The sequence below is a fragment of the Rhamphochromis sp. 'chilingali' genome (assembly GCF_963969265.1).
Source record: "Rhamphochromis sp. 'chilingali' genome assembly, chromosome: 14".
Taxonomy (NCBI): domain Eukaryota; kingdom Metazoa; phylum Chordata; class Actinopteri; order Cichliformes; family Cichlidae; genus Rhamphochromis; species Rhamphochromis sp. 'chilingali'.
The window spans coordinates 35,407,141-35,419,962 of NC_137941.1; the positions used below are offsets into that span (position 1 = coordinate 35,407,141).

Sequence of the window (12,822 nt, forward strand, 5' to 3'; positions counted from 1 at the left end):
AGAGCAAGAAGGACCCAGGTTTGAGTTTATTTGCCTGCCTTGTCTTTCTATGTGGAGTTTGCATGTTCTCATGCAAACCATGTGTTGTTGTTTTTTTCTGAGTACTCTGGCTTCCTTTATTCCTCAAGTTAAAAAAATTTATGTTATTTATATTTATATAAATGCATTCTTACAAACAAATTGTTAGACTTCATCTGAATTTTCATTTCATTCCATTCGATTTCAGCGTTTTCAGTGGGAGAAACTCATCCAAGAAGTCACGTTGATGAGCAAGGAAATATTTCTCCAACTGAAAACGCATCGTCAAGATGAACAAAATCAACTTTCTGGAATTTACTTAGCTGACATGCATCAAGACATCAGCCTTTATGTTTCTCTTCTCAGGTGGGTTCGCTGCAACACAGAAAGAATCCATCCTAAGGTGGAGTATTGGGTGACCAACCTCCTGAAAGGCTGCGAGTATGAGTTCAGGGTCAGTGCTGAGAATGAAGTGGGAGCTGGAGACCCAAGCCCACCATCTAAACCGGTCTTTGCCAAAGATCCCATTGGTGAGTTGTTCTCTTACAATTACACTCCATGTTATTATTAGTGGATGTAAATGCAGCACAAGAATATTCCTTCTTCTTTTCCCTAGTGAAACCTAGTCCGCCAGTGAATCTAAAGGCTATCGACTTTACCAAAGAGTCAGTTACCCTGTCATGGGAGCCACCCACCGACACTGGCAGAGGAAAAATCTTTGGATACTTGCTGGAGTTCCAGGCAGCTGGAAAGGAGGAATGGCTCAAGGTGAGGAAGTTACCTTGAGCCATTGAGGCGAGAGATATAACATGTAGACCACCCCTACAACTACATTTAACCTTTTAATTTCTTCATTTCAATTCTAATGTTCTTTCTTTCTTTCTTTCTTTCTTTTTTATTTCACTGAATTTTGTCAATTTGGACAACAGGTGAACCAGACTCCAGACTCCTGCAAAGAAACCAAGTTTAAGGTTATCAACTTGGAAGATGGTGTTTTGTACCGCTTCAGAGTCATGGCTGTCAACGCTGCTGGGGAGTCCAACCCAGCCAACCTTACTGAGCCGATTAGAGTACAGGACAGACTTGGTGAGTTGTTATTTCAGTATCATAGAATGCTACATAATGCTACATATGTGTGTTGAGGTACTATAGTGTTTGTAGTCATTAATTCTCTCACTTCCTTCTTCTACATCTTTCAGAGCCTCCAGAGTTGATTCTGGATGCCGGAATGACCCGAGAAATTAAAGCCATGGCTGGCACTCATATTGCTCTGATAGCCGGCATCAAAGGTGTCCCATTTCCCACTGTCACCTGGAAGAAGAATGACGCAGAAGTTCCCCCTCGGGCAGATATCGAAACCAACCAGACAGGCACCAAGCTGGAGATGAGGTTCTGCCATCGTGGTGACTGTGGAGATTACACCCTAACTGTGGAGAATCCAGCAGGAACCAAGACTGTCACCTGCACTGTGCTAGTTCTTGGTAAGTACGGAATTATTTGTAGAATTGGATTATTAACTAAAATTCAGTGGTGGTTTGAAGGGACACATCTGGAGCTGAATCATCTGTGTGGTTTTTAATTTTGAAAAAGTGACTGTGATTAAGCACATTTTATTTTTGTGAGCCATCACCCCTGTGATACAAAGTCAGTTTCATTTTTGTGTCTTCCCCTAATGAAGGATCAGACTTTAGTGATGTTCTTTGTATGTTTCTTCAGACAAACCTGGTCCTGTACAGCACCTCCGTGTGTCTGATGTCAGGAGTGACTCTGCCTACCTGTCCTGGAAAGATCCAGAGGATAATGGTGGTACTCGCATCACTAACTTTGTGGTAGAGAAGAAAGACACAGCTTCCACTCAGTGGGTCCCTGTCTGCTCTACATCAAAGAAACGCAGTATGATGTTGAAGCACCTGATGGAGGGCACGTCCTACTCGTTTAGAGTTGCCGCTGAAAACCAGTTCGGCCGCAGCGAATATGTCGAGACACCAAAGGCCATCAAGGCAATGAACCCACTCTGTGAGTAACAACACAGTGACTATTTATCCTTCAAATTCATCTATATTATTTTGGTGTTGGAAAATTCCACAGATGCTTGTTTAATCATCCAAAATCTTACCTGGCGTAGGGTTTTCTGGCGATGCTATTCCCAGATTATGAACAGAATCAACTTTCTGGGATACTAAAAATAAATTTCCTTAAGCACCAAAGAAAACTGTGTTGCACAAAGAGTGAGTAGTTGAAGCCTGAATCGCTCTCATTTTGCTTTCATCCCTCCAGTCCCTCCTGGTCCTCCCAAAGACCTGCATCATGTTGATGTGGACAAGACTGAGGTATGGTTAGCATGGAACTGGCCTGATCGCAATGGAGGAAGTGAAATCATAGGCTTTCTGGTTGAGTACCAGGAAGAGGGAGAGAAAGAGTGGTATGAATGGAAAACTGTCAGCATCCCTGAGAGTCATGTGACTGGTCTGGAGGAAGGAAAAACCTACCGCTTCAGAGTGAGGGCTGAGAATGCCATTGGCCTCAGCAGACCTGATACCACAGTGCCTATCCTCTGCCAGGAGAAACTAGGTAGGGCAGAAGACAGTATTTGCATGACCCCTATTGGATTTCACATATAACTAATAGCATGAAATTAGTGTTCCAGTTGTTTGTTTTCACCTGAAATTAGATATTTACTTAATAGTGTAGGAATTGTGGTGCAGATGTGTGTTCCATGATAGTGTCTCGAGTGAGTACTTAGAATTAGAGGAGGCAGATGATCTTAATGAAAAAAAGAAACTGTTGATAAGGCTGGTAAACTGGTAAAGTTTGAATAATTTAACTTTGTTTCATATTTGTTTCATATGAGTCTAGTAATGTGAGGTGACCTCTTTTTGCACAGTGCCCCCAATTGTTGAAGTTGATGTTAAACTCACTGAAGGCATCATTGTGAAGGCCGGGACTACCATCAGACTGCCAGCTATAATGAGAGGAATCCCTGTCCCAACTGCCAAGTGGTCCATCGAAGGAGAGGAGATCACCAGCCAGGGCAACATTAAGATTGACACTGATAATTTCTCCACTATTCTCAGCATTAATGAGTGCACCAGAAACCACACTGGAACCTACCTGCTCACTGTGTCCAACCCAGCAGGAACCAAGACGGTGGCCTTAAATGTCACTGTACTCGATGTTCCAGCTGCTCCGATTGGACCTGTCAACATATTGGAGGTCATGCCAGATTCCATGACAATTGAATGGCGTCCTCCTAAAGATGATGGTGGGAGCCCTATAACCAATTACATTGTGGAGAAAAGAGAGTCCAACAAAGAGACATGGGGAGGTGTGAGTTCTGGTAGTCTTGCAACGCAGCTCCGGATCGCTCGCCTTCAGAAAGGAGTAGAATATGTAGTCCGCATTCGTGCTGAGAACAAGATGGGCATTGGTGCTCCTCTGGAGAGCAAGCCCACTGTTGCTGAGCACTCATTCATGCCCCCTAGTGCACCTGGTAAGCCACAATCCTATGATACCTCAGAGGATGCTGTTACACTTGGCTGGACTATGCCCCTAACTGATGGTGGCAGTCAGATCACTGGCTACATCATTGAGCGCAGACACAAGGGAGGAAAGTGGATCCGTGTCAACAAGACACCTTGCAAGGACCTGAGGTACCGAGTCCTGGGCCTCTACGAGGGCAGCGAGTATGAGTTCAGAGTGTTTGCTGAAAATATTGCTGGATTTAGTGGCCCCTCCCCAGTCTCCGACCCCTGCAAGCCCTGCAGGCCCATCACTGTCCCGAGTCCCCCTGTCAATCCTAAAGTTAAAGATTACAGCAGGGCCACTGCTGACCTGGTGTGGACCAAACCTACCAAAGATGGAGGCAGCCCAATCCTTGGTTACACTGTGGAGATGAAGAAAGCTAGCGCTGAAGAATGGAAAAAAGTCAACCTGGATGACTTGATCAAGCAGTGTGCCTACAGGGTGAAGGGTCTGGAAGAGGGTGTGACCTATAGATTCAGAGTCTTTGCTTCAAACATGATTGGAGACGGGGAGCCAAGAGAAATCCCAGAATCAGTCACTGCTCAGGATATTCTTATACCTCCAGAGATTGAGATGGAGGCCACTTGTCGAGATTGTGTTACTGTGCGTGTTGGACACAACATCAACATCATTGGTTACATCAAGGCTCGCCCTGATCCTGAAGTTTTTTGGTCAAAAGAAGAGACTATTCTAGAGAACAGCAAACGTGTTACCATCCTGCAGAATCTTCCTTTAGTCCACCTAAAGATCAAGGAAGCTACAAGGAATGACCATGGCAAATATATTCTGAAAGCTTCAAATGAAGGTGGTGAGGCTTCCCGCACAATCACAGTTAATGTTCTAGACCGACCCAGCCACTGCCAGAATCTGAATGTGACCTATGTCACTAAGGGCTCATGCATGATCAACTGGGAGAGCCCTAAGGACAATGGTGGATCCGAGATCACCAACTACATTGTGGAGTGCAGAGAGCCTAGTATTAGCATGTGGTCTATGATCTCTTCCCACTGCACTAATCGTAAGATCAAGGCAAAGCTGATGGAAGGCCATGAGTACCTGTTCCGTGTCTGTGCTGAGAACAAAATAGGACCAGGACCCTCCGTGGAGATCAAAACTCCTACATTGGCCATGGACCCTATTGACAAGCCCGGCGAGCCTGAGAACTTCAGAGCAATTGACATTGGTAAGAACTATGTCAATTTGAGGTGGCGGAAGCCTGACTATGATGGTGGAAGCCCCCATCTCTCCTACAACCTGGAGTGTAAAACTAAAGATGCGGAGGAGTGGGAAAAACTCAACACCACTACTCTCACAGACACCTTCTTTTTGGCTGATAAATGTGTGGAAAATCAGACGTACACCTTCAGGTAGGTTACTTCATTTCTAATTTGTAATTACTGATTGTTTTGTTGGGTGTTTATCTGATCAGAAATTGTGTTCTGTAAGGGTTATCCAGCTATCTACCTTTATTTACCTTTATTTTTACAATTTGTTATCCAGAGTGCAGACTGTCAGTGAAGGAGGTGAGAGTGCCTGGGTAAAACTTGCAGATATTCTGGTGAGGGAGGAGATCCAGAAGCCTGTCATTGACCTGAAGTTGGCTGGAACACTGACAGTAAAAGCTGGAGAGTCAGTCAGGATGGAGGCTGCTCTGAGAGGAAAGCCCCAGCCTGAGGTTAAATGGATGAAAGATAAGGCTACTGGAGACAATCCCAGAATAAGCTATGAAACTGGCCCAGACTACTCAAAATTTCTGATGACTAAGTCCAAGCGTAGTGACACAGGAAAATACATTATCACTGCCACCAACTCGGGTGGGACTTTCACAGCATATGCCAATGTTAATGTCCTGGACGTTCCCGGCCCAGTGAGAGACCTGAGGATTACTGGCATTGGAGCTGACAAGTGCAGAGTGGTTTGGGATGCTCCAGAGGATGATGGAGGTTGTGAGGTGGACAGCTACATTCTAGAGAAATGTGAAACCAGGAGGATGGTTTGGTCCACATATTCAGCCTCTGTGGTCACACCATACTGCAACGTCACTCGTTTGGTGGAGGGCAATGAATACATATTCAGAGTGCGGGCAGAAAACAAGATGGGAACTGGCCCTGCCATGGACAGTAAGCCTATAACTGTCAAGACTCAGTTCAACAAACCTGGACCCCCTGATGCCCCTGAAGTCACCAAGGTAAATTTTTGTATACTCTCTACTCGGTTTTATTTCAAATTGTGTCTCGTGGAAAACATTTCAACATCTTCAAGCTTTTATAACATAGTAATTAACATAGCTATAATAATTGGTTGTGATTAAAGGTGAGCAAAGATGAGATGACTGTGGTCTGGGCTCCTCCTGAGAATGATGGAGGAAAGTCAATCACTGGCTACATCCTTGAAAGGAAGGAGAAGAGGGCAGTGCGCTGGGTGCCCTGCACTAAGAGCCCAATCTCTGAGAGACGCATGAAAGTAACCAACCTGATTCCAAACCATGAGTACCAGTTCAGAGTGAGAGCTGAGAATGATGTCGGTCTGGGAGATCCCAGTAAACCCTGCAGACCAGTTGCAGCCAAAGATCCTATTGGTGAGTTTGCTGTCACAACTTTACTATTAAGAAGTTCAAGTGGGGGGGTTGTTTTGTTTTGTTTTTTTGTGGTAGAGCTGAAGAACATGTAAAATGCCAGACAATGGGGTTTAAGATTTGACAAGCTTCGTCTTTTATTTCTGCATTCATAATAAGTTTTGTTTCACTGTCTCCACCTACAGAGCCACCTGGTCCCCCTGCAGCCCTGAAGGTGGCCGACAGCACAAAAACCTCTATCACTCTGTCCTGGTCTAAACCTGTCTATGACGGTGGCGCCCCCATTATTGGCTATAGCTTGGACATGAGGCTGAAAAGTGAGGCGGACCCTGAGAATCCCACAGTGGGCTGGAAGAGAATTGATACTCATGGACCACTGGTGCTCACAGAATTTACTATTGGCCAGCTTGATGAAAAGCAGGAGTATGAGTTCAAGGTGTCAGCCCAAAACCAGGTGGGCTGGGGACGCCATGCTTATTTGAAGGAGGCAGTGTCTCCCAAGGAGATCCTGGGTAAGAAGTCATCAGATTCTGTGCCTCAATAAATGTTTTATAGTACAGTAGTCTTGTAAATTTTCCAAAAGCTGATGACACTAAACATTCATTTGTTTTTCATGTAAAACAGAGGCTCCAGAAATTGAGCTGGATGCCAGTCTGAGGAAAGGCCTTTCTGTGAGGGCTGGTTGTCCTATAAGGCTTTTCGCCGTGATCAGAGGAAGGCCTGCCCCCAAGGTTACGTGGAAGCGGTTGGGTGTGGACAATGTAATCCGCCGAGGTCACGTGGACCAGGTTGACACCATGTCCTTCCTTGTTATCCCTGAGAGCACCAGAGAGGATTCTGGAAAATATTCACTCACTCTGTCCAACTCAGCTGGAGAGAAAGCAATATTTGTCCGTGTCAAAGTCCTTGGTGAGAAACAAAAAACGAATGTCAAATGGTGTATTTTCTTTTAATAACTTTTAAACCCGTTTAAAAAGACTGGTCACTAATGAGGAGGCTGTCATGTCTTTGATTTAAAAAATTTTGTCCACAGACACACCTGGTCCGGTTGGCAGCCTGGATGCCACTGACATCACCAAAACAACAGCTCAACTCTCCTGGTTGCCACCAGAGAATGACGGAGGCAGCCCCATCCTCAATTACGTTGTGGAGAAACGAGAGGTTGATAGGAAGACCTGGACCAAGTGCACAGAGGACCTGAAGAAGACTAGCTTTAAGGTCACCAACCTTACACCTGGCATTGAGTATTACTTCAGAGTCATGGCCTGCAACAAGTATGGCATTGGAGTTCCTCAGGACTCACCCAGGTCCTACTTGGCTGTTGACCCAATCAGTAAGTTCCGTGTTCTTCTGACTCTGAATTTAGTCTGTTTTGTTAATTGTTCCTAATCCCTGCTTTGTTTTGGATTCAGGTGAGCCAGACCCTCCAAAGAAGATGGACGTGTTAGAGATCACCAAGAATAGTGCTACACTGGGCTGGCTAAAACCACTCAGGGATGGAGGTGCCAAAATCAATGGTTATGTGGTGGATTACCAGGAGGAGGGTGCACCTGAGGACAAATGGACACCATATTCTGTGGTCAAAGACCTGACTATCGTGGTAGTTGGTCTGAAAGAAGGAAAGAAGTATAAGTTCAGAGTGGCTGCTAGGAACTCAGTGGGAGTCAGTTTGGCTCGAGAGGCTGAGGGAATGTTTGAAGTTAAGGAGCAGCTCAGTGAGTAGACAAGTTTAAACATTTCCTCATACTAGTATGGATAATAGTAACTGAGACACTGTCATTTATGTAGGTCAATCAAAAAGTTTAAATCATCATGAAATACAGAAGTAACTATTGATATTTTGTCTTCCTCTCAGTGGCTCCGAAGATAATCATGCCTGACATTGTGACAGTCAGAGCTGGATCCAAGATGACGATTGAGGCTATTGTGGCAGGTAAACCTGCTCCTGTCTGCAAGTGGAAGCAGGGCAATGAGGATGTGCTAACCTCTGATCGCCTGTCCATTGTAAAGACGCTGACAACTACTTCACTTATTATAAAGAATGTCACAAGAAAGGATAGTGGTTACTACAGCCTGTCAGCTGAGAACAGTACTGCCAAGATTAATCAGATCCTCAAAGTCATCGTCATGGGTAAGTTAGAACGGAGACTTTTTACACCGCTGGTTCTTGTAAACACATCAGCAGTGCTTTGCCCTGCCTTCCATTATCAACATGTGTGCTGTCTGTGTCTCAGACATCCCTGGACCCCCTGAAGCTCCTTTGGAGATCACTGAACTGGACATGGATGCGTGCACACTGCTCTGGAACTCGCCACAGGAGGATGGTGGTAGCAACATCACCAACTACATTGTAGAGAAGTGTGATGTTAGCCAGGGTGATTGGATCACCGTTTCTACATCTTGCACAAAGACGAGCTTCAGAATGACCAAACTGACACCTGGCAAAGAGTACAGCTTCCGTGTTCGTGCTGAAAACAGGTTTGGCGTCTCTGGGCCTACCTACTCTGAGAAGATGATTGCCAGATATCCATTTGGTGAGCATTTGTATTCTAATATGTATCATAGCTTCCCAACATTACAAGAATAACATTATGTGTTAATGGCTTTTTTCCACAAAGATCCTCCGAGTGAACCCAGAAACCTGCAGATAAACAAGATCAACAAGGATTTCGTCATCCTATCATGGGAGCGTCCCAGCTCTGATGGTGGGAGCCCCATCAGTGGATATTGCATTGAAAAGAAGGAGAGGAATAGCCTTCTGTGGGTGAAGGCTAATGAGACTCTGGTCAAAGCCACTCAGTACACCTGCACAGGCCTGATCGATGGCCTGGAGTACACCTTCAGGGTGTCAGCACAAAACCAGGCCGGACAGGGCAAACCTTGTAAACAGACAGACTTCATCACTGCCAGGACTGCTGTCGGTATGAACACTTCTTATAACTAGAAAAACATCATAATTTTTCTCACCATTTCACCATATTGTTGGTAAATTTCAGTTAAAACCAATAGCACAAAAATGACAACTTTAAATTCAAAGAGCTCTTCACAACACAACTGCACTTTTATGTCATTCATGTTTTTATTAACTGGAAAAAATATCATATACATCATTTTATGTATGCCCTCTGTTGTTTTTAACATTTCCCGATCAGTTTGTTGAAGCTAGCAAACATTTGATTTTTTAAAAATTATTTTTAACCACGGAATAAAAATGTATCTCCCCTTTTAGATAACGTGCTCCATGTACCAAGGCTAAATATTTAATAGTGATTCAGTTCAGCAGCCCCAGGCCCTTTAATACATGTCAAACAAAAAGATAAGGAAATTTATTTTTAAAATACCTACTTCCGTTACAAGTTAACTAACCAAACACATCTGAAATACAGAAGCCCATTTTAGCCCTAACATTAAAGTGGTGAATTCTATTTTTCTGTCTATCAGTTGATCAATCAGTTACATTTTTTTTTTAATTATCAATCAATCAATGTCAACTCAACAGTAATATAGTAAAGTATATAACAGTAAAGCTAGGGAACCCTTCCTTTAAATAAACATGCTGTAGTTGATTTAATACCCACAAAAACTGAGGAGAAAGCAATTAAATGATTACAGATGCTGCAATTCAATGATAAAATCAGTAGTTTAATTATTCCATGTCAAAATCACCTACACAATACTCCCCACTCACAATCGTCTTTGACTCATATCAGAATGATTCAAATTCTACTTTTTCTGGTTAATATATTTTCTTTTTAATTTCAGGATATATTGCTATATATATTTGCACTCTTTTGCATTCAAGTTCATTCTTTGTTATTTAAACTGTATCGTCTACAACTGTTCATTTGTGGGGGGTTTTGTTTCTATCTAGACCCACCAGGAAAACCCGAGCCCATGGATGTGACCAAGAGCACTGTATCATTAGTGTGGGGCCGTCCAAAGCATGACGGTGGCAGCAAGTTGATTGGCTACTACGTGGAATATACAAAGCTTCCAGAAGAGAAGTGGACTCGCTGCAATGCCAACTGCATGAACATCCAGACAGAGAACTATGTGGTGACTAACCTACAGGAGGGTCAACAATACCAGTTTAGAGTCATCGCCAAGACCGCAATTAACAGCAGCCTTCCATCTGAGCTGTCTGACCCTATTCCTGTCATCGCAGAGAATGGTACAACTCTGCATAGTAACGAAAGTGATACACAAATACAGTCATATACAAATAATCATGAGGGGTTTTTTCCTCTTCTATGCAGTTGCTCCTCGTGTGGAATTAGGTGTTAACATGAAGAACCTGATTGTGGTGAAAGCTGGAGAAAATGTCTTCCTGGATGCTGAGGTCTTTGGCAAACCACTTCCCAAAGTGAGCTGGAAGAAGGATGGAGTACCTCTGGTCCTTGCTGAGGGAATGAAGATGTCCCAAAAGAAACATCTTCATCTGCTGGAGCTATACTCTGTCACCAGGAAAGAGACTGGGGACTACACTATCACAGCTGAAAATGTCAATGGCACCAAGTACGCCACCATAAAGGTCAAAGTACTCGGTAAGCTAAAGTTATGTTAGTTCATTTTATTGTAGTGCTTAAGCTAGCGTTTCATGTTTTGAGAGAAAAAAGCTTATCCTTGTGTTTTTTCTACCACAGACAAACCAGGCCCTCCAGCCTCAGTGAAAATTTCTAAGGTGTTTGCTGACCGTGTTAAGCTGCGATGGGTGCCACCACTTGCAGATGGCGGTTCTGAAATCACTAACTACATCATTGAGAAGCGTGAGACTAGCAGGGCCAACTGGGCATTGGTCACCTCAAACATCCATGGACACATCACTGACTGTTCAGTGGAGAAACTTATTGAAGGACACGAATATCAGTTCCGAGTCAGTGCTGAGAACCAGTATGGTGTGGGAGATCCCATTATGACTGATGCCGTCACGGTCAAGAATCCGTATGGTAAGAAAACTCACTGTATTCTACTTGAGGAGAATGAAATGAAAAAATGAAAGCATGCATGTTTTACTGACTGCATAAAGTCTCATATTAGCTTGACCATGTTTAAATCATTAAAATTACTGTGATTTGATATATATCTTGACATTTTTTTGCTTAAATTCAATTTTTCAAATTGTGAATTGTGTGACATGGCTAATGTGTAAGTTTTTTATTCCTTTATAACACCATGTTGATCAAAGTTGGTGTAGCCCATCAGAGAATTAAAACATTATCTCTTGTCAGATGTTCCTGGTCCATGTGAGCCACCTGTCATCACCAACATCACACAGAACTCCATGACAGTCAGCTGGAAGGCCCCAGCCAATGATGGCAAGTCTCCCATCCTTGGCTACATGGTGGAGAAACGTGAGGCCACTGAGCTGAGCTGGGCTAAGGTTAACCGCCGACCAGTCATTGATAGGACCATCAAGGCCATTCAACTGACTGAGGGCTCTGAGTATGAGTTCAGAGTAATTGCTATAAACAAGGCTGGTCTTGGGAAACCCAGCGACGCTTCAAATGGTGCCCTGGCTATTGACCCTGTCTGTGAGTATCTGCTTTAAAACACACTTTCTAAATGAAAGTAAAACGCTTCAGACAACTAATTATTCATAAATAATTATTTAGATCCTCCCGGGCCACCTGCCTTCCCCAAGGTGGTGGACTCTACCAAGACGTCAGTTAGCCTTAGCTGGACCAAACCAGCATACGATGGTGGCTGTGAGATCATTGGATACTTGGTTGAGTGCAAGCGAGTTGATGCAGAGAGCTGGACAAGATGCAATGTGCCGAAGAAACTCCAGGCCACGAAATTCCTGCTGACAGGCCTGATGGACAACACTGAGTACCAGTTCAGAGTCACGGCTGTTAACAAGATTGGCTACAGTGAGCCCAGCGAGGTGCCTGGAAACTACATGCCTAAGGATATTCTAAGTATGTTCCCAGCTGTCTCTGATTCAACACTATTTAGATAAATAATTTCCAAAAGGAAAATTGTTTAGTTTACTGGTTTAATTTAATGGTTTTCTGTGGGGTGTTTCCACTGGAGATCAACAGCTTATGTCTAAATCATTGTTATGAATACGTGTGGCTATTGCTGAATCTCTAAAAGAAAAAAGAATTAAATCAAGAGGCAATATAAAAATCAATCAAGTTAGCTTGGCTTTGAAGGAGAGACTGTGTCAGCAAATACAGTAGTACACCTTATCTCTCATTACTATATCACAGTTTATCACTGTGAAAGAGGAACTCAATTTCATTAAATAACTTTAGTGCATATGACATTATGGAGATCAGATTGTATGACTACTAACTGGCTCAGTGGTAATCGAAGAAAATGAAATAACCATTTACCTAATCCAACATAGAATTTCTCATATCAAGTCCAACTATTAGAAAAATTTGACCAACCAGCAATTTGCTAGCGTAATTGAAATTGCTGGTCTGGCCTTTGTGGTTATCTTTTTAATCTATATATTATATTACTTGTTTCCGCTAGCGAATTAACTTTATTAATTAAACATATTATCAATAATTAGTATCATTCTTGGTGAACTTGATAAACTAAGACTTTCTTGGTATTAGCCAAAATTAACACTTAATATTTTCAGGAGGACAAATTAGCAAAAAGAGAGTACTGCCAAATGGGCAAGACAGATTAACAGAAGAAATAATGGCAACTAACAGACGACATAACAGTTAAGTTAGTCACTGTGATTAATG

General features: G+C 43.2%; 1 protein-coding gene across 1 annotated transcript in view; it reads left to right on the forward strand.

Annotated features, from left to right (window-relative positions):
- Positions 1-12,822, forward strand: part of ttn.2 (titin, tandem duplicate 2) — a 218,262-nt gene that overhangs the window by 153,471 nt on the left and 51,969 nt on the right. Inside the window, exons 178-198 of the mRNA XM_080904000.1 lie at positions 385-548; positions 635-786; positions 948-1,104; positions 1,218-1,499; positions 1,735-2,034; positions 2,296-2,589; positions 2,903-4,907; positions 5,041-5,728; positions 5,854-6,118; positions 6,301-6,627; positions 6,740-7,024; positions 7,149-7,448; positions 7,528-7,830; positions 7,971-8,246; positions 8,350-8,649; positions 8,734-9,036; positions 9,987-10,286; positions 10,372-10,659; positions 10,759-11,061; positions 11,344-11,646; positions 11,728-12,033. Coding sequence (XP_080760126.1) covers positions 385-548; positions 635-786; positions 948-1,104; positions 1,218-1,499; positions 1,735-2,034; positions 2,296-2,589; positions 2,903-4,907; positions 5,041-5,728; positions 5,854-6,118; positions 6,301-6,627; positions 6,740-7,024; positions 7,149-7,448; positions 7,528-7,830; positions 7,971-8,246; positions 8,350-8,649; positions 8,734-9,036; positions 9,987-10,286; positions 10,372-10,659; positions 10,759-11,061; positions 11,344-11,646; positions 11,728-12,033 — 7,901 coding nt within the window. The remainder of the gene's footprint in view (positions 1-384; positions 549-634; positions 787-947; positions 1,105-1,217; positions 1,500-1,734; positions 2,035-2,295; positions 2,590-2,902; positions 4,908-5,040; positions 5,729-5,853; positions 6,119-6,300; positions 6,628-6,739; positions 7,025-7,148; positions 7,449-7,527; positions 7,831-7,970; positions 8,247-8,349; positions 8,650-8,733; positions 9,037-9,986; positions 10,287-10,371; positions 10,660-10,758; positions 11,062-11,343; positions 11,647-11,727; positions 12,034-12,822) is intronic.